This window comes from Ruditapes philippinarum, unplaced genomic scaffold (genome assembly GCF_026571515.1).
Source record: "Ruditapes philippinarum isolate M1 unplaced genomic scaffold, ASM2657151v2 ctg1381_1_1_1_1, whole genome shotgun sequence".
NCBI classification, from domain to species: domain Eukaryota; kingdom Metazoa; phylum Mollusca; class Bivalvia; order Venerida; family Veneridae; genus Ruditapes; species Ruditapes philippinarum.
Genome location: NW_026853170.1, coordinates 614654 through 636306, shown reverse-complemented (window position 1 = coordinate 636306; position 21653 = coordinate 614654). Strand labels below are relative to the sequence as shown.

Genomic DNA, 21653 nt, shown 5'->3' with positions numbered 1-21653 from the left:
CGTCTTATTATAATAAACATTTGTGCCAAGTTATTTCAAATTCCTTTCATAAATGACAAAGTTATGGACCGGACACGAAAGTGTGACGGACGGACAGACGGACGGACGGACAGACGGACAGACGGACAGACGGACGGAGCCTATTTCTATATCCCCCTTTTTTCTTCGAAAAGGCGGGGGACAATTAAAAAATATATAGAATTCTATACCTATCAATGAAATTTTCAGCGTCAGTTCTAGTCAGGCGCCGCCATTTACAATGTAACTAAATGATAATAGGCGGGGTATTCTGATAACTGAACAAACCTCGACTTTTCGGATAAATAATAAACGTTGAGTGTTCCGAGTGAAAACGGAAGCAGTGCAATTGTATTACCGAATGACAATTTTAAAACGGAAAGAATGAAAGGAATTTTTTAACGACTTCCCCGTTCACAGGCTTTGCCTAATTTCATATGAAAAGTCTTCTGAGCCCTGAGAATTTACTCCTGTTATAAAATGTGTGATCGTTTTGGTCTCTGTGTAAAGCTTTGATTCTCGTGAACCTGACCACTATCATATAAATGATTATCAGTGATATTAAATTGGACCGTGTTGATCTGTGCTGAGATTTTAAAGGCCGAGATGACTCGGGTGACGAGTAAGTTATAGTCCGAACTGACGTTGATTCCCTCACTCCCTGTCAACGCTACTTAAGGGTCTATTTCAACAGATTATTTACAAATTCAAGTGAGAAAAATAAACTGTACTTAAAATGACAAAAAGCTTCATCAGCTTGTCAACTCGATTACTGACAAAAATTCAGTTATATAACTTACTGCAGATATTGCTTCCCCGTCTTTCAAATACTGTTGTATAATCACTAAACCTTCAAACCCATGGGCGCAGACATCTTGTATTATAATCTCTACTTATTTTCTCTTAATTGTAATTTATCGAATTATTTTCGGTCTTAAGTTTAAAAACAAAAAAGAAAATATTAACAAAATTTTAGTGAATTAATTAATAAGTTGGAGCATCTTTAATTATGTTCCCTTCGAAAATTTGTATAGATCTGAGATTATTCAAAATGGCAGCCCCCTATAACCAATACAGAAACGTTGGCAAAGAATAGTTCTAAGTCTGTTTTTATCTTACTTTGTGTTAATTGAAGAATTCAGCATGGGGGTCCTTGAGAAGATTTCTGAAATCGAAAAGGAAATTGCTAGAACTCAGAAAAATAAAGGTTCTATCTGTTAATCTGTTTTTATGTGAATTGTTAAACATTGAAAACAATTGATATTTTTCACAGTGTCTTAGGTTAATCAGTTTTTCACTAAGTTTTAAACTGAATAACCAAGATATATTCTTCATTTTTATCTCTATTTAAACATAATTTTCTATGATATATTGTGCAGCAATCGAAAAAAACTTACCAAGCGCACAATGATAATAATCATTGGGTGTCAGACCTTGAGGGGGTTACAAGAGATTTCTGATCTCGCGACCCTACGCTGGATAAAGTAAAGTAAAGTAAATTGTTCTTCCCAACTACTTGCAGAACAGATGTGTTTAAATTTCATTCTTTTTCCCAGTGTCACCACAAGTCAGATTACCAGACCCATCCCAAAATGCAATACAACTGTAATTATGCTTATTTTTCCCAATCTTAAAAAGAAATTCCCATGGCAATTGGTTATTGAACTGAAATTCTCAATATCAAAACTGACAAATTTGCCAGAGGTTTGTCAATAAAACATGTTACTGGCATATAACAGTTGATGAACAGCAAAGAAGATTCGCTGCAGCATGTGATAATTATTGAATAATAAACAAGAATTAATTGTAAAAAGGGAATTTCCAATTAATTGTGGTAAATTGCCATAACTACCCAACAGCGTCAGGAATATGTAAAAAGAGAAAACAATTCTTTTTATATGAAGACAAGGGGTTATATTTACTATAAAGACAATGGGTTGAACATGGCAAGTAGGCTTAATCGTTTCTAGTTCAATATTAATCCAAATTTCAAAATCATCATCTCTAAAAGTTGACTATAAAATATTGCCAGGCCTATCTTCAACCGTTTTAGGTCTCAAACTGTGCAAGGTTTGACAAAATCCATTCATGTGAACTCTCCCACTTTAAGCGGGAAACTCCCACTTCCTGCAGCCATATTTTCAATGATTTTTCTTAAAATAAGGGTATTTTCACAAATTAAAGAAATCTCCCTATTTTTGATGTCAGAACTTTCTTCTTTGTTTATTGCAAATTCTAAAATCTCCCTCTTTTTGAGGAAAAATCTCCCACTTGATCATCGAAAAAAAGTTCACATGTATGAAAATCTTAAATCTGAATATTTACAAAAACACTTTGTTAACTCATACTGTTATGTTGGTAGGATAATTCTACCTGCCAGCAATCAGATATCGAGATATACATCAGAACCTCGCTTCAAATCATTCACACCAAGTTAAGCATTATAACATGGTTAAAGAGCAGTTGGATTCTGATTGTGACCAAATCTTTCAACATTTGTCTAAAATATAAATAGCCAAACATGAATCCACTCTGCCTTCATACATAAATTGACTCTGTATAGGGCTACTTTACTGCTAAACAAAAGGGGATTTAGAGTCTTAAAAATATATTACAGACATGATTTTTATTATAATTTGTTTCAAATAAAGCCTCTAACCTATTCTGTTGTTAAAAGGGTTAAGATATTGACTCAAATAACACTGTAAACTCACATAGTATTTAGATCTAAAACTAATCATTACCCATTATATATATAATGCCATATATATAATTCTTTTGAATATTTATTCTTTTTTTCAGCCACTGAGTACCATCTTGGTTTGCTGAAGGCAAAACTTGCAAAATATAGACAACAACTCCTAGAGCCTACAGGAAAAGCTGGAGCAAAGGTAGAAAGTAGTAAATGATATAAAACATTGACAGTTAAAAAAATATGTGCATGTATCATTACTTGTCTTTGTAAAGATGAAATGCATATATGCATATAAAAATGATATTTATTGTAAAGAAATGTATTTAAAGTTATTTTTAACCAGGTTTTCAACGAAAACTGGTTATTGTTATGCTGAAGTTGGCGGACTGGCATCAACTTTAGTTTTTTTGCTCAATAACTTGAGTTTGCTTTGGTCTATTAGCACCAAACTTGATGTGTAGGTAGCTTATATCAAGAGGCAGCTTGGGATTGCTATCCAGGTGTCTGTAATTAAGTTAAAAAAAGTCACAATTACTAAAATAGAAATTCAGTTTCCACTCAATAACTTGAGTTTGCTTAGGCCTATTGACACCAAACTTGGTTTATAGGTAGCTTGTATCAAGAGGAAGCTTGGGATTTTTACCCAGGTGTCTGTGATCAAGGTCAAGGTCACTGTTGCTCAAAATAGAAATTCAGTTTCCCTCAATAACTTAAGTTTGCTTAGGCATATTGATACCAAACTATGTGTATGGGTAGCTTATATCAAGATGCAAATTGGGATTGCTACCCATGTGGCTGTGATTAAGGTCAAGGTCACTGTTGCTTAAAAAAAGAAATTCAGTTTTCACATTACAATTTGAGTGCTTTGACCTATTGACACTAAACTTGCTGTGTTGGTAGCTTAATTATTATGATGCAGCATGGGATTGCTACTTAGATATCTGGGAGCAAGGTCAAGGTCACTTGCTTACAATAGAATTTTAAGCTTCTACTGAATAACTTCAGTACACTTTGACCTATTGATACTTAACTTGGCATGTGTGTAGCTTACATGACAATAAACCTTGCATTGCTTCTCAGATATCTGGTATATTTTTATTTTGAACTATTGAAACCAACTTTCTGTGTTGGTACAAATAACAGCATTATTTTTACTTCACTGCCCTATTTCATTCCTAATTCCTGTCACATCAATACTTGGTCGTTGAAAACCTGGTTTTCATTGCATTGCGTTGCTTGTTGTGAATCTATATTTTGTAAACTGTTAAAAACCTTTCAAAATAAAGACAAAATTTTTTTAAAAAAATTCTCAACAAGAAAAGCACATATTCATAATTCTCATATTCTACTGACCCAGGTATCAGTGCCGGAATTGGCATAATATTATGGTTAAAGTTTTGCATACAACTTTTTGTACAGCATCATATCCCATCAGCCTCTAAAAGTAATGGCTTATATTTTCAAATATGTCTATGAGACTATGACTGAAGCTGTCTATCCAAGTCCCATAACTCTGACATAATTTGAAGAACATAAGATTTTCTCAAAACAGGTAAACTATTAAAGAGTCTGAAATTGTATAGAAAATCTATGTATGTTGAAAACTAATTAGCCTTCCTTAAATGTACTCTGTGACTCAGAATTTGCTAATATAATAACATTTTTAGGGAGAAGGTTTTGATGTTATGAAATCTGGTGATGCCAGGGTTGCTTTAATTGGTTTCCCATCAGTTGGTAAGGTAAGTAGCAAAGTTTTCATGTCTTGTTTCACAAACTGTCAATGTGTAGTAGTACTAAATTTTAAACTGAATAAGAAAAATTTTAAGCTTGACTTGTGAAGGAATATTAAGACTATTCTACCAACCCAGGCATCAATGTTGGCATTGGCATAATATTATGGTTAAAGTTTTGCATTACAGCATCATATCCCATCAGCCTCTAAAAGAAATGGCTTATATTTTCAAATATGTCTTTGGGACTATGACTGAAGCTGTCTATCCAAGTCCCATAACTCTGACATGGATTTTGACAGAATTATAGCCCTTTGTGAATTAAGAAATTCCTGGTTGAAGTGCTGTATGCATCATCAATCTTCAAAACTACTGAAGGTACTTACTTGAAAATAATGAAAATTTACACACCTTTAGGATTATTGGAGGTTATTTTCCAAGGCCCATAATCCTAGCATGGATTTTGACTGAATTTTAATAGCTCTTTTTGAACTTAGACAATTCTTTGTTAAAATTTTGCATACATCATCAATTTTGATAAGCTAGTGAAGTTATTCTCTGTAAAAATTAAAATAATACATATCTCTGAGGTCACTTTTTAAGACCCATAACTCTGGCTTGATATTGAATAAATTATGGCCCTTTGTGAACATAGAAAAACTTTGTTAAAGTTTTGCATACTATCTTCAAAACTAATGATTAGTGAAATTTTATACATGTCTGTTTTCATAATTGAAGGTAACTATCCTAGGGTCATTACTATGCCATACATTTTGTCTTTGTTAATTCCACCATTATCCAGGTTTTTCTGTTACTATAATGCACAAAGAATAGTTGAGAGTGATGTTCTGCTGACAGCTTTTGATTTTTAACAAGATTTATTTGAAGCCACTTTTCCTTGTTCAGATAGAACTATTAATAAATGTTTAAAAAAAATATCGCACTGTTTCGAGGGAATTATCACAACCTGCTGATTTAAATACTCAGCCGTACATTGTATACAGCAATATACACATTTTATTCTTAAGATAAAACTTAAAAAAAAGTGATTAAAGTTTATTAAATTTTATTGCAAAATCAATTAGAAATGAAAACAGGTTATTTTAAGTATTTAAATATCATTACAGGGAATGAAGATAAGGTATCTTGAGGTAAATACCAAGAGTATTACACCAAACTGAACAATGATTTGATTTAAAACTGGGGAGGTACTGATATCATAAAGATCCTATATGAAGCCAACTGTACTATGATTTTATTATTGAAGCATATTATTTTATTTATGTTTTCAGTCAACATTGTTGAACACCCTAACATCTACACACAGTGAGAGTGCTAATTATGAATTTACAACACTGACATGTATACCTGGAGTTATAGAGGTATGTACTTTATAATTGATTATAGATCCTGTATGTTGTAATTTAGGTTGTATACCACACTTAAGTGAAATTATATACATGTATATAATTATGCTCATAAAACAGTTTTCAAACATCGAAGAATATATAAAATATGTACTGCAAATATTTGTACATATTATATGTAATCATTAAAATATATGCATTCATTTCTTGCTGAAAAATTTGGCTTAGACTTCATAGAAAATAATTTTTTTATTACCTTAAATTCCGTAATATCTTTATAGATAATGCTTTTTGGAACTTACAAAATTGATAAATCTTAATTTGAGCATCATATTTATGTTACAAAACCATAAAAAATTTGTGTTACAGGATCTTTAATTATATAGTATTATGAAAGGGGTAACATGTTTAGCCTAATAATTTCTTGTCCTTATTGTTAACATGTTTTCATCTTTCTAAATTAATATATGCCACATTCATACAAATTACTATTAAACAGCGTCATGTAGGGCAACTGCTGTCAAACACTTTACATGTGTTTAGTATTAAATGACTGACATTGACTTTTGTTTAAAGTTATTCTCCTTAATCTTTGATTAAAGCTGAATATGCAAGTTTGTTTGTCAGAAATTATATTAACATGTGTTAAATCATTTTGGTAAGGAAATACCAATTTGTTTGGTTTTAGTCTAGAAACAAAACTGTGAAGATGTTTGTGTGTGTGTATATGAGTTTATTTATACTCTAACTCGCCACCGGTTGTCCAAATAGGCAAGTCCTCCAAGAAGAGTTTTAGTCACTTTAGATTTTGGAGGATAGTGTAAGGTACACATTCAGAAAAATGCCCCAATTCCAGAAGCTTAGCAAGTCTGTTTTGTAATTTAAGTTGGCGAGCCTGGGAGTCAAACCCACAATGTTGAGATTACAAATCTCACACTCTAACTGATTGAGCTTTGTACGCTGGCAACTGCGAAGTTTTTCCTTGACACAAGCTATATGATAATTGCGTTGGTTTTGTTATAGTCATTTTAAGATGTCAGGTGTCAAAAATAGGTATAAACAGCTGGTGAGAATCTTTACTCTGTTACTGCTGTAAACTTTCTTTTCATGTTCATAGTAACAATGATATAATATAATTGAGAAACATATTAGCTGTTGCTATGAAATAAAGTTCTTGGCCTCTAATGCTTGAATGTAATCATAATACAGTCGACTCTCGTTACCTCGAAGTCATCGGGACCGTCCAGAAAATATCGAGATAACGAAATGTCAAGATAAACATATAAGGGTTTGAACAAGACAGAAACTGATTTTTACAAAAGACATGTGCATACCTTATGTCAAATAAACTATGATATCTCCATGTCTTGTTTTATAAACCTAGTATCGCAAAGTCAATATTTAACAAAGTAACATTAGCGGATGTTTACCAGCGGAAATACGGGAGTCTGTGATAAAAACACATAGTGAGGTTTACTCAGTAATACACCAAAATAGTGAAAACATTGTTTTCAGGGTGGTTGATCCGGATATCCCCCGGTTAGTTATTTGGCCCTTCTCGAGATTGCTCGACCGCTGTTTGATTTTTTGATGTTGTGAAACAATATTGCCACGATATCGTTTCTATACTTTCACTATTTCATTTACAGTTAAAGTCATAATGATTTAATTCAGTGTTTGAATATTTAAAAAGAACGTAAAATTCACTCATTTTGGACATAAGTTAATCAACACGCTAATAAATAACAGCCCAACTTGTTACAAACATAATCAATTTAATCATCATTATGACATGCGCTAAATTGAGCAATTATCGCTAGTTTGTGTTTTTCACAAGACGAAAATTATTAGTCGAGATAAACAAAGGATAATAGTGTGAAAATAACTCTTGGGGCTGAAATTTTACATTGAGATACTGAAAATATCGAAATAAAAATATCGAGATAAACAAATATATCCAATATAGATAAAGAAGGGAGAAAATCGGGACTTTCAAAATTTCATCGAGATAACGAAATATCGACAAAAGCGATGTCGAGATAACGATAGTTGACTGTATATAAATATATATTTATATTAATGTTTCAGTACAATGGTGCTAATATACAGTTACTTGATTTACCTGGAATTATTGAAGGAGCTGCTAAAGGTTTGTTATTGTCTCTACTCAAGCTATAGAACATTTTTAGATCCACTTTTGTAAGAAAAAGCTGAGTTATTTTCATGACCTATTTGTTTTTGTTGGCTTTACCTTTTTGGTTGATAAATTGATCAATCTTTTTATCTAAATTTTCATTTATGGTCATTAACTTCAATACTAACACAGTTATTACATTGAAACTATACATGGATGCACCTTGAGTTCTACCTGCAACACCAATTTTCTGGCCAAAATATCAAGGTCATAAAGGGCCTGTAAAATAATATAACATAAAACTGACCATCAAAGCACAATGTTTTGACCTAGGAACTTTGTATGTAGATGCAGTACTACAGTAGTAATCATGTTCTTGCTTGCTTTGTGGGCATTGCATAGAAGAAGTTCATGACCTTGACAGATTGCACATTTCTTATGTTGTTTTACTATTTTACTATTTAATTTGTAAAGTTTTGTAAGAAAGACATAGATGTAAGAATGATTTTGATGAAAACCATAATTAATCAACAGATAGGCACATTTATTCTCAACAACATAATGTTACATGTTACTGTAACTTTTAACTATGTTAATAATTGTCAGAGAAAAAATACATATACAACACACAAAAAATGCTTATCCCCAAAACTAAACAAAGATCTATTTATGTTCTACTACTTCTAAGAATAATTTTGTGATCAATAACATTCTGGTCAGGGTATTGTTATTAGACAGTATATGTTTTATTGTACAGGTAAAGGTCGAGGGCGTCAGGTGATTGCGGTGGCGAGAACGGCTGATCTTGTCATTATGATGATTGATGCTACAAAAAAAGATGTACAAAAGTTAGTTACATTCTTGTCCATTGATTCTAAAACAAACAAAAAAATCTTTAAGTTGATTATTATATTTATATAATAGTGAGAGCTATCTTACTCACTCAGGTTGTTGGCATCTTTGTCTCACTAATGGTTCAGTTTTTTTTATCACACCACTTTCTTTCAATGTTGTTTGAGGTGTTGCTTTTAAATTTTGAACAGTTTGACCATCATCCTTCTTGGCAAAAGAACATAACTCTGTCTTGGATTTTGACAAAAAAAATCCCCTTTTTTAGCTAACATTTTGGTTCAGTTTTTCCTTCTTTGATTACTTGTTAGTGGCCATCATTCCCACTTTCAGGTGCAGTTTTCTGTAGTTTTTAAAGACCTCTCTTCATTACCATATTACATAAAGCTTTAAGACCTGTTCTTATTCCACTATCAAGTACCTATAATATTTGAGCTTGCTGACAGGCAGGAATTATCTCAAGTCATTGTTGTGATAACAATTTTCAATATTGTTTAAAAATGTGTATTTGTTTGGTATTTGTTAATTTTAACTTTACACTACAATATTGTCTAAATGGTATTTAAAGAGAGACAGTCAATTAAGTAAACATGAATTAATAAAAGTAAATATAAACATTTCAAATATATTTCAGGGAACTTCTCACAGCTGAGTTAGAAAGTGTTGGTATACGACTTAATAGGAACAGACCGAATATTTATTACAAAGTAAGTTCTCACATGATATTTATCAATATAAGTAGTTTTAATCTGTTAAACTTTAAAAAAAATAGTTTAAAATCTTTGAGTTGTGGTAGCAAATGGTAGCTTGTGTCACCAATATAGAATCATACCTATCCATGCTGTGATGGGCGTCCATGGCCCAGTGATTAAGGTTGTTGACTTTAAACCACTTGCTCCTCACTGTTATAGGTTCAAATCACAATATTTGGATTATTTCATGTGAGGAAGCTATCTAGCTAGCTTAGGAAAAGTTGGCAGTTCTACTCAAGTGCTTGTTTGTGCCTGAAATAATGAACTGAAGTGCACGTAGTGTTTTCCTTCAACAGTAAAGCTGGAAAGTTGCCATATGACCTACACTGTTTGGTTGTGATACGTAAATCCCAACCAAAAAGACACATTGTGAAATATAGAGTTAAATATGTTAAAAGTTATGGTAAAATATGAATTGAAATATATCAATAGTAAAAATTTCAATTATGTACAAATTTTGACAAATTTAAACTTTATTGTTTTGCTCTTCAGCCAAAGAAGGGTGGAGGGATTTCATTCAACTCAACAGTGCCCCTTACAAAGACAAGCGAAAAAATGATCCAGTTAATTTTACATGAATACAGTATCCTTATGGTTGAAGAAATGTTAAGATTTCTGATATATACACCTGGAAATAAGTTAACCCTTTACCTCATATATACGCGAAACAACGCAATTTCGACCCCCCCCCCTTTTTTTTTAGGCCTGACATAGTGAAAAAATGTCCTATTTGGGCCCCAAACACATGTTTTCGTTTGAGAAATGTTGCTAAAAAAAGTGAGCACTTTTTCGGCGCCGCCCCCATGCAAAAGAGGGGGTTGCCAGAAGGGGGATGTGCCCCGTTCTGTTTGGGGGGTTTGAAGGGGGCGGAGTCCCCCTCATCACCAAGAAAATTTTGAACTTGTGAGAGGCTAAAAATGACCCCAGGTCGATCATAAGGTAATGTCTAACCAATGCTGAAAAGCCTTTGACTCAATCTCAATCCCTTGAGAAGTTGCAGCACTTTGAAATAAATTTTGATGGAAAAAATCGAGGCAAAATAGTGGTTTTTGGCAATTTTGAGATGTCCTCTTGTTGCCATGGTAACAGGAAATTTAAGACTGAGCATGTCATTACAAAGGCAATGGTCCAGTCAACATTTGTGCCTTGTTTGATTTGTATTGAAGCATTTTTCATAGTTTCATAGCAGTTTGAACTTGTAACGGGAGGCTTTTCAGTGAAAATGGCCATTTTTCACAATATGCTCATGAGGGAAAGGGTTAAACACACCCGTTAATTCTAATCGATTTTGACATGACCACAGCTGAAATTTTAAATTTTATTTGGGCTATGGTACGAACCACCTGTAGTCAACCTGCAACAACTGGATTAAGTTCTGCACCAAGAATGGCAAAATTTACCTCAAAATTGCATTGGACACCTTACTGGTAGTATAATGAGAAGGGTTGAGGCTATCATCTAGGCATGTGTCGTTTATACACATTATTAAAAATTTGGCTAAAAATGTCATTTTAGGTTACATAATTGTCAACATTAACTAAAAATATCCACCAGTAAATATTATGTAAACGCTCCAACACCATTTTATAAACACTAACATTTTTGGTAAAAAACAACACATTTGTGTATCATTCAATAATTTGGTTAAGAATCAACTAAACTAATAAATTTACTGGTTTATGATTACATGTACTAAATTGGTATCACTGCTTATCAAATTACTATTTCATAGCTCAATTAATTTGTCATCTCATTACAGTGCATTCAATCACTACCAATTTTAAATTTCCGGGGTGTGCTTAACTTATTTCCAGGTGTACATATGAACTGTATATATTTGGTAACATCACATAACTTCACCACTCATTAATGAGACAATAAGTGACAGAAATTTAACGCAACCAAAATTTGATGCTTGATTTATAACAAGAAAAACACAACAGTACAGGAATGGAATTTAACAAAGATTTTATGTAATTTTATTAACAAATACTTTATTCTTAAACTTTACTAGAACCATATAAAAAAAGTTTCAGTTCTTGTTCAACCAGTTCCTTAATAAGTAAATATATTTTACATAAGAAATATTTGCAGTATGAAATTTTGCAAAATTATGATAGTCTGTTTATCTTGTCGTATGATAAAAGTGATATTTGACATACACCGTATACATGTACACTGAAAATATTGCCAAGGTATGAGAACATCGGAAGATTTGTCTTCACAAGTATAGAATATATTCCTTAACTGTTTACCAGAAATATTTAATGCAGAAATAGTATTTCGTAGTGATTGTACTGCAGAGGAGTTTATAGATGTAGTTGTTGGTTCCCGGGTATATATGCCATGTCTTTATGTAAGTATAAAGTTATCTAAATAATATCTTTACTACTTTAAGTGGAAAATCTAAACATGAAAAATATTGTGATTTTATATTTGGATCATTTATGTTAGTGAGATTAGTTTGACACTATTATCTTCTTAATTTTAAATGAAAGTGTTGCCATAAGAAGGGTGGCTGAAGGTCAAAATGATTGTCTTGAATGCATTCTGAGCTGTTTCAAAACTAAGAAAACACTTGTTTGTTATAAACCAAAAACTCTTTTTTATGATGTCCAAAAATTGACAACAAACTGGCTTAAAAAAAACATAAAAGTGCTGCCCCATATCAATATTGCAAAACCACAAACATGATTGTACTTTTGGAAGAGTTTAACAGTTATGAGTAGGTACGGTATTTTTGTTTAATCTTGACTGTAATGAAAGCTTGAAGGTTATTTGAGTCACTTTTCCTGGAGGTATGTTACAAACATGATTGTACTTTTGGAAGAGTTTAACAGTTATGAGTAGGTACGGTATTTTTGTTTAATCTTGACTGTAATGAAAGCTTGAAGGTTATTTGAGTCACTTTTCCTGGAGGTACGTTACAAACATGATTGTACTTTTGGAAGAGTTTAACAGTTATGAGTAGGTACGGTATTTTTGTTTAATCTTGACTGTAATGAAAGCTTGAAGGTTATTTGAGTCACTTTTCCTGGAGGTACTAGTACGTTAACTACAAAATAATGGTGTCATACTAAGAACCACATAACCCAAGTAGATCTTGAACCTGTGATTCCTGGGTTAAGAGGTAGATACCTTAACCACAAGGTGACTGCTTTCTTTATTGAATATGACTATCCCATTCTTTACTAGCAGACAGGTAATTATTGGTTAAAAATAAAAACCTTTCAGACTGTAACAGTTGTCTTTCTAAATGAGGTTTCAGAAATTTTAAATGACGTTCAGATACTTAGATACCCAAAGAAACTTCTAAGATAAGATCCAGTGATGATTGCAAATAATAGGGAGTTTGTTGCACAAAAACATATACATTCATTAATTTTGAATTATGTGATATATGTATTTATATTTTTTCATAAAAAAATTTTGTTAATTTTTGTAGGTATATAATAAAATAGATCAGATATCAATAGAAGAAGTTGATCGGCTAGCCAGACTACCAGATTCTGTTGTTGTAAGGTATGTAACATGCATGTTATATATTTATAATGATTGTATATTGTATTACTAGGCTTGGTTCCATTGAAGGTTCGATAACATCTGCCTTATGTTTCTAAATTCAAAATTTTGTAATATTGTCATGTTTAATTCTGCTTAAGCCAGTGCTAGGGGGTTGTAGTTGGTAGCTTGCACATTCCTGTACAGTCCATGAACAGACTAGATCAAACCGAATCTGCAACATTTTCAATTTTGCCATTTTGGACATACTTAAAAAGATTCTGTTTTTCTCTTTTGGGCTAAGCATTGACTATAGCAAAAAGGCTGGCAATAATTTTCCAACTTTGCTCATGTCATAAGTTTTCTGTAAGAAAATGCTTGGTGATCTCCTAATTTTTTCTTATACATGTATAAGACTTAATCCAGCACAATATGTGAAAGAAAATATTATAAATATTTTCAAAATTACATACATTTTCAAATTGACTACTAATTACCATACAATGGCCTACTTGCAACTGGGTTACACTAGGACTAGCTCTATTTGTTCAATAGAGCAACCTGTTGGTGTAGATAATGTTAGTTATGGTAACTTGATAAAGTTATTGTATGGTTTTTGGCCGGGTTGCACTGGTGCAAACCCGGGTTATAGTGTGGTGAATGTCGGGCGACGGACGGCCGGTGGATGGCGGGCGGGGAAAAACTTTCGTAACAGTTTTCTCAGCAACTACTTATCACAGCCTCTTGATATTTGGTATAAAGCATCAACACATGGTCCCATACCGTGGGATTTAATTTCAGGTCTGTCCCTCATCCACTTCCTGTTTGCCAACTTAGTTAAATTTTCAACATTAATGGTCAATGGCAGGAAATTTTCGTAACAGTTTTCTCAGCAACTACTTATCACAGTCTCTTGATATTTGGTATACAGCATCAACAAATGGTCCCATACGGTGGGATTTGATTTCAGGTCTGTCGCTCATCCACTTCCTGTTTGCCAACTCAGTTAAATTTTCAACATTAATGGTCAATGGCAGGAAATTGCCAACTTAGTTAAATTTTCAACATTAATGGTCAATGGCAGGAAATTTTCGTAACAGTTTTCTCAGCAACTACTCATCACAGCCTTATGATATTTGGCATACAGCATTGACACGTGGTCCCATACCGTGGGATTCTATTTCAGGGCTGTCGCTCATCCACTTCCTGTTTGCCAACTTAGTTAAATTTTCAACATTAATGGTCAATGGCAGGAAATTTTCGTAACAGTTTTCTCAGCAACTACTCATCACAGCCTCTTGATATTTGGCATACAGCATTGACACGTGGTCCCATACCGTGGGATTCTATTTCAGGGCTGTCGCTCATCCACTTCCTGTTTATCGACTAAGTTAAATTTTCAGCATTAATGGTCAATGGTAGGAAATTTTCGTAACAGTTTTCTCAGCAACTTTTTATCACAGCCTCTTGATATTTGGCATACAGCATCAACACATGGTCCCATACCGTGGGATTTGATTTCAGGTCTGTCGCTCATCCACTTCCTGTTTGCCAACTTAGTTAAATTTTCAACATTAATGGTCAATGGTAGGAAATTTTTGTAACAGTTTTCTCAGTAAGTACTTATCACAGCCTCTTGATATTTGGCATACAGCATTGACACATGGTCCCTGATGATACTGTGGGATTTGGTTTCAGGTTGCGCTCATCCACTTCCTGTTTAACAACTTAGTTAAATTTTCGACATAAATGGTCAGTGGTAGGAAATTTTCGTAACAGTTTTCTCAGCAACTACTCATCACAGCCTCTTGATATTTGGCATACAGCATTGACACAGGGTTGCATACGGTGGGATTTGATTTCAAATCTGTCGCTCATCCTTTTCCTGTTTATCTACTTAGTTAAATTTCCGACATTAATGGACAATGGTAGGAGGAAATTTTTGTAACAGTTTTCGCAGCAACTACTTATCACAGCTTCTTGATATTTAGCATACAGCATTGCCTCATGGTCCCATACTGTGGGATTCGATTTCAGGTCTGTCGCTCATCCACTTCCTGTTTACCGACTTAGTTAAATTTTTGACATTAATGGTCAATGGTAAACATTTTTTGTAACATCACAGCCTCATGATATTTGGTATACAAATGCAACCCGGCCTTTTCTGTCTTTGACCCATTTTTAGCTCGACTATACGAAGTATATGGAGAGCTGTCCTACTCGCCCCGGCGTCCGCGTCCGCGTCCAGATTTTAGATTAAAGTTTTGGTGCAGTAAAATATTTTTCACTATAACTTTGTCATTTCTTAAGGTATCAACTTTAAACTTCAAATATATGTTCCTTATCATCAACCACATCTTATGTGACAAGGTTCATAACTCTAGCACCAATATTTTCAGATTTATCTCCCCTTGAACTTAGAATTTTCCTTAAAAAATACAATTTTTTACTGTTACTTCTTTATTTCTTAAGGGATCAACCTCATACTTCAAATATATGTACCTTATCATCATCCCCATCTTATGTGACAAGGTTTATAACTCTAGCACCTATATTTTCAGATTTATCTCCCCTTGAACTTAGAATTTTCCTCAAAAATACTATTTCTTACTGTTTCTTCTTAATTTCTTAAGGGATCAACCTCATACTTCAAATATATTTACGTTATCATCATCCCCATCTTATGTGACAAGGTTCATAACTCTAGCACCAATATTTTTCAGATTTATCTCCCTTTGAACTTAGAATTTTCCATAAAAATTTTATTTATTACTGTTACTTATTTATTTCTAAAGGGATCAACTTCATACTTCAAATATATTTACGTTATCATCATCCACATCTTATGTGACAAGGTTCATAACTCTAGCACCAATATTGCAATAATTATCTCCCCATTAACTTAGATTTTTTTACTAGAAAAATGTTATTTTTTATTATAACATTTTTATTTTTAAAGGTATCTACTTCTAACTTCAAATACTTATTCCTTATCATCAATTACATTTTATGTGACAATGTTCATAACTCTTGAAGCAATATTTACAGATTTATCTCTCTTCGAACTTAGGATTTTCTTTAAGAAATATAATAACTTCTTTACTTTTTAAGGTATCTACTTCAAACTTCAAATATATATTTCTTATCATTACACAAATGTTGTGTGACAAGGTCCATAACTCTAGCATGACTATTTCTAGAATTATTCCCCTTGACCTTGGAATTAATGTTAACAAATGTTATTTTTTTACTATAACTTAATACATAATTATACATAATTGATTTTTCTTTCATAGTTTTGTCCTCCTTACTGCGTCCAGTATTTTATTAGTCGAGCTTCGCTGTCTCCTGTGACAGCTCTTGTTATATATTATTGTATGTTGTTATTACAGTTGCAATATGAAGCTCAACCTAGATTATCTGCTGGAAACTGTATGGCGATGTTTAGCACTAGTCAGAGTTTATACTAAAAAACGAGGAGGTAAGCCCAGACATACTTTATTGTTACACTGATATATTTAACACTGTAACACGAGCTGGGGATGAAGCTAGGGGTTATGGTCAGCTTGACTGAGAACAGACTTTATACTTTCCTGATAGAACCTTTAATTACATATTTCAGCTTAACTAGTATATTAGACCAGTTTTATGTATTCCAGCATTTCTAGTGTGTGAAAAAAGGTAGTAACTTTATTAATGTTTATATGGTGTTTTTAGCTCACCTGTCACAAAGTGGAAGGAGGGGGGTAGATTGTTGTTTTTCATTATATGTGTGTAGTAAAAACTAAACATCATGAAACATCTTCTAATGGGTGTCTTCCAAGTTTGTTTAAATAAAAGCTCTGGGGGTTTAAACTGGCCCCGCTCCGGGTGCCTTTATTCAGGTGAGCGACCTCAGGGCCATCATGGCCCTCTTGTTATATATTCCAGTGTTACTATTGTATATCAGACAATTTCTATGTTTTATTTATCACAGAGCCTCCAGATTTTGAAGGAGGTCTTATCTTGCGGCGAGGATGTACAGTTGAACATGTTGTAAGTATCTGTTATATCCCAGCAATATACATTTTACTAAATACAAGGGCAGGATGTACAGTTGAACATGTTGTAAGTATCTGTTATATCCCAGTAATATACATTTTACTAAATACAAGGGTTGTCCCACAAAGTCATGGACAATCATCAGTAAACAAAAACACCTTAGTGTACATACAAGTGTATCTCCAACAATTTCAAGTAAAAAAAAGAATCATTGTTTAAAAAATGTATACATACACTAAATATTAAAAAATTACAGACCTGTGGTGTTTATGTGTCTCACGCCAGAATTGTCACTTGTCTCACGCCAGAATTGTCACTTGACAAACCTAACACATTTTCTTCAAACCAGGGTAAAAAATCTGCCTAAATTGATGACTTAAACATTAATTGTATGTCTGCCACTATATGACATAATGTCAAGGAAATCTCAAGACATGTATGTGGATAACTACCAGAATGTTTTGCATTTGTTAGTATACAAACTAGTTTACAAACTATTTTACTTATTACAGACATAGAAATATAGTTTTATACCCTTTATACATGTTTACATGTATGAAAGTTAATTTTACACTACAATAAATGCAAAGCAGAATTATATTTTTGTAGAAATAACATCTTCAATTTAAAATTTATTTTTCAGTGTCATGCGATTCACAGGACCTTAGTGGCTAATTTCAATTACGCTTATGTTTGGGTGAGTACATTCATTTTTAGGCAATTTTTAAAAAAAAGAATTATGCATCAATAATTTACATCTAATGATTGTCATCCTGAAATAATTATTAAAGAAGGTATTCACCTGCATTATAGTGCATGATAACAGAAGATCTTTTGTAAACAGATGTTGGTAAACTAATACAGGAAATATGATAAGTTTTCCATATTTATAACTTAATGTGATAATTTCTGTATTGTCATGGTTTTATTGTGTCCCCTTGAAAAAGGCGACATATAGGGGTTACTTTTGTTGGCGTCCCCGTAAGCTTTTCCGGAGCATATGTCAGTCATTATTAGTCGGATTGACTTCAAACTTGGTATGCATGCTTCTGACCCGAAGTGCAGTGCACAAGAACAGGTACTCTGCACTTCTTAAAGCTATGGACTTGAAACTTGATAGGATGATAGATCTCATTAAGAAGAAGTGCAATGCACAAGAACCGGTACTCTGCATTTCTTATTTTTTGAGTTATAGCCCTTTGTTTATTTTCATACTTTATTTTTGTCCAGGCCATTTGTCCTAAACTAAAGTATAAAAGCTATGGACTTGAAACTTTATAGGATGATAGATCTCATTAAGAAGAAGTGCAGTGCACAAGAACCGTGACTCTGCATTTCTTATTTTTTGAGTTATTGCCCTTTGTTAATTTTCATACTTTATTTTTGTCCAGGCCATTTCTCCTTAAGTATAAAAGCTATGGACATGAAACTTCATAGGATGTGGGGGCCTCCGTGGCCAAGTGGTTAAGGTCGCTGACTTGAAATCACAGGTCCCTCACCGCTGTAGGTTTGATCCTCACTCGGGTCGAAATCTTTCATGTGAGGAAGCCATCCAGCTGGCTTAAGGAAGGTCGGTGGTTCTACCCAGGGTCTTCCTCCACCAATAAAAGCTGGAAAAAAATCAACAAAAAAATCTCGGCGGGTCGCTCTATGATGGCCCAACTTGAGTGTACGGTCGCCCATATGGGCTTTCCGGCAGCGACCTTAAATAAACGCATTAAAAAAAAAATTCATAGGATGATAGATCTCATTAAGACGAAGTGCAATGCACAAGAACCAGTACTCTGCATTTCTTATTTTTTGAGTAATTGCCCTTGGTTAATTTTCGTACTTTATTTTTGTCCAGGCCATTTCTCATAAATTATAAAAGCTATGGACTTGAAACTTCATATGATGATAGATCTTATTGATAAGAAGTGCAGTGCACAGAAACTGCTGCTCTGCACTTCTTATTTTTTTGAGTAATTGCCCTTTGTTAATTTCCATATTTCATTTTTGTCCTGGCCATTTCTCCTAAACAATATTGTTCACAAGGCGACACATCCGACTGGCGGAGTTCTAGTATTAGATTTAGGTGATAGAATGATATTTGATGAAGGTCATTTTGTGATATACTCCCTTATCAGCTTATTGAATTCACTACTGTTACTTCAAATGTTAAGGAAGTGAACAGTATTGAAACATTTGACCGATGTACAGGAGAAACTGGTTGATATATAATAAAATATAGTATAAAACAGCTCCCAGTGTTGATGGCTGTTCCTGTTTCTAATCTTAGTTTCCTAAAGTTGATTTTTTGCTTGTCAAATGTTGTGGGTTGTTTAAAAACAAGTTGTTTTTGTCCTGGTAAGAAATGGGGGTATTTGTGAATTTCTGTTATTTGTTTTATGCTCTCCCTTTAAACTTCTTACATTTTTAGGGTCTTCAGTGAAAGTTAAATATGTAAAGGATGGAATTTTCATAATTTGTATGGATTTAAAATATACCTTGACATTGTTTTAGTTCATCTTTTTGAAGAATAGGGAAAGCATTTATACTCACCAAGATGTCTTGTGTTACACCATGGTTTTTGTGTACAATTTGATATCTCCAAAACTACTGAAAGGAATGGGTTGAAACTTCACACACACACTTGTTCTCTATGATTATCTAACATAATGGGCACAGTTCCCATAATTCTGAGTTTCCTTTTTATAGAATAATGCATGTTTCCCCTCTGTCAAGTACTGAGGTTAGTCAAGCACATGGACAGCTCATGTTAAAACCCATTTTGATGATGATGCAACTGAATGATATAGAAACATATATACATGTTTGTTTGTAAACAATGATTTTAACTGTGTTGAATATATTTACAGGGAAGAAGTGTAAAGTTTTGCCCACAGAGAGTAGGACTACAACACCTCATGTGTCATGATGACGTTATACAGGTTTTTAAAAAGTAGTCCCATATTGTGAAAAAGTAGTCCGGCATTACTTCATATTACACAACTACAGAACTCAGCACCATTCATTCATGAATAAAATGATGATTTTATAAAGCATTTTATGATATTTGGGAATGAAAGAGACAAAGTGTGAACGTTCTCTGTACTTGCTGCTTATAACTTTAACATCTTCATAATGTGTATGGATTTAAAATATATACCTTGACAGTGTTATAAAAGTGCTGACTAGACTATTGTGCTAAAACTGTTAATTTGTTATTTGTTCTACTGAAATACCCATGAACTTATAACATGAAAATTGAAATGACATGTTGAATACTTATCTTGTTTTGTATTTGCCCTCATGTACTTTCATACAAGCTTGTTAGCTCAGTTTTGTTCAGAGTTTAACAGATTCATTTTTTCTGTACTTTATACATACTTGTACTAAATGGATTTGAACCAAACTTCCAAGTTATAGAGATGATTGTGGTCTGATGCATAAGATGGTCACAGAAACAAAAAAAGTCCCAAATGTTTCATAAAACTCATCCAAAACTGACCAGTGATGTTGTACAAAAGTTATTATTATAATCATACTCCTGGGTACAATTGAGATCCTAGGACAGTCATCTGAAACATGATTATGGGTTGTTCAAAATTATGTAGACTTGCTTAGTCATTTCAAAACTGCGCATTATTTATGAATAAAAATTACACCACTTTACTCAATTATCATTCTTTTACATGCATGTTATAGTTTATATAAACCAAACTGAAATCAAATGTCAGTACTGTAAAAGACTTTACCAGGTCTTTGATGACATAGAGGAACTACTGACTGAGATATTACAGAAATAATCACATCCTGACCATTCTCTCTAAGAATGAAACAACACATTCCAAACACCACTATAGTACAATGATAGATGATGGTATCTAGTGGATAGGTGTGTATTAAAAAGTCATAAAAAGACCAAATCTCAGATCTGTTGATAATATGGATTATTGTTTTGCTGTCCCCTTTAACAAAAGGAAAACATTTAACGACAGAAGTTTTAGTACCGTTGGTCCAACTCTCTGGAATAAATTGCCTCTGTATATAAGACAGTCTTCGACTTTAGACATGTTCAAGAAAAATGTCAAAACCTACTATTTTAGAGATTTTTACGCATTGTTTTAAGATTGTGATTGGGCTGTAAACTGATAGAGATGTGGAAATGTGTTTGAAATTTTACTGAAATAACCATTCATTTTTTTTTTCAAATTATTTTTTATTGCTATTTTTTATAACTATTCTTTCTTTTTTTAAAGTTTTTAATACTTTATATTTTACACGGCTGATATCTTTAACATATTATTTGTAGATCATTTGCCATGCGTATGTGTTTTTTTTTTTTTATCTATATGTACATACTTTTATTATCCTTTTGTACAACGCCATTGAATATGTATATAGAAATAGGCGTTTAATTAAATAGAACAGTTTCAGTTTTAAAGCGTGTATTATGCTCTATATATAGCTCTGGAATTCTGTATCCTTGTAATGCCATAAATTCAGGAAAATGGAGAGAAATAATTTTTTTTTTCAAAATGTGAGGCAGCATTCTTATATAACTATATAACAAGTTGTGAAATG

General features: G+C 32.9%; 2 protein-coding genes across 3 annotated transcripts in view; one reads left to right on the top strand and one right to left on the bottom strand.

Moving 5' to 3' along the window:
* LOC132735985 (cytochrome c oxidase assembly protein COX11, mitochondrial-like) overlaps window positions 1-966 on the bottom strand; it is a 34898-nt gene extending 33932 nt beyond the window's left edge. Inside the window, exon 1 of the mRNA XM_060723030.1 lies at window positions 819-966. The gene's annotated coding sequence lies outside the window, so the exon portion shown is untranslated. The remainder of the gene's footprint in view (window positions 1-818) is intronic.
* An 84-nt stretch (window positions 967-1050) lies between these two features.
* LOC132735984 (developmentally-regulated GTP-binding protein 2-like) lies at window positions 1051-20741 on the top strand. 2 transcript variants are annotated; one of them, XM_060723028.1, is made up of 14 exons: window positions 1051-1225; window positions 2821-2909; window positions 4381-4452; window positions 5736-5825; window positions 7899-7959; window positions 8702-8792; window positions 9428-9500; window positions 10038-10128; window positions 11804-11901; window positions 12991-13067; window positions 16439-16527; window positions 17023-17153; window positions 17731-17784; window positions 19946-20741. In XM_060723028.1, exons 1-14 carry the CDS (start codon window positions 1162-1164, stop codon window positions 20030-20032), a joined length of 1167 nt encoding a protein of 388 aa, XP_060579011.1. In that variant the 5' UTR covers window positions 1051-1161; the 3' UTR covers window positions 20033-20741. The 2 variants fall into 2 exon arrangements, with proteins under 2 accessions (XP_060579011.1, XP_060579012.1); XM_060723029.1 differs by having other exon boundaries at window positions 1052-1225; window positions 17023-17081.
* The last annotated feature ends 912 nt before the right edge of the window (window positions 20742-21653 follow it).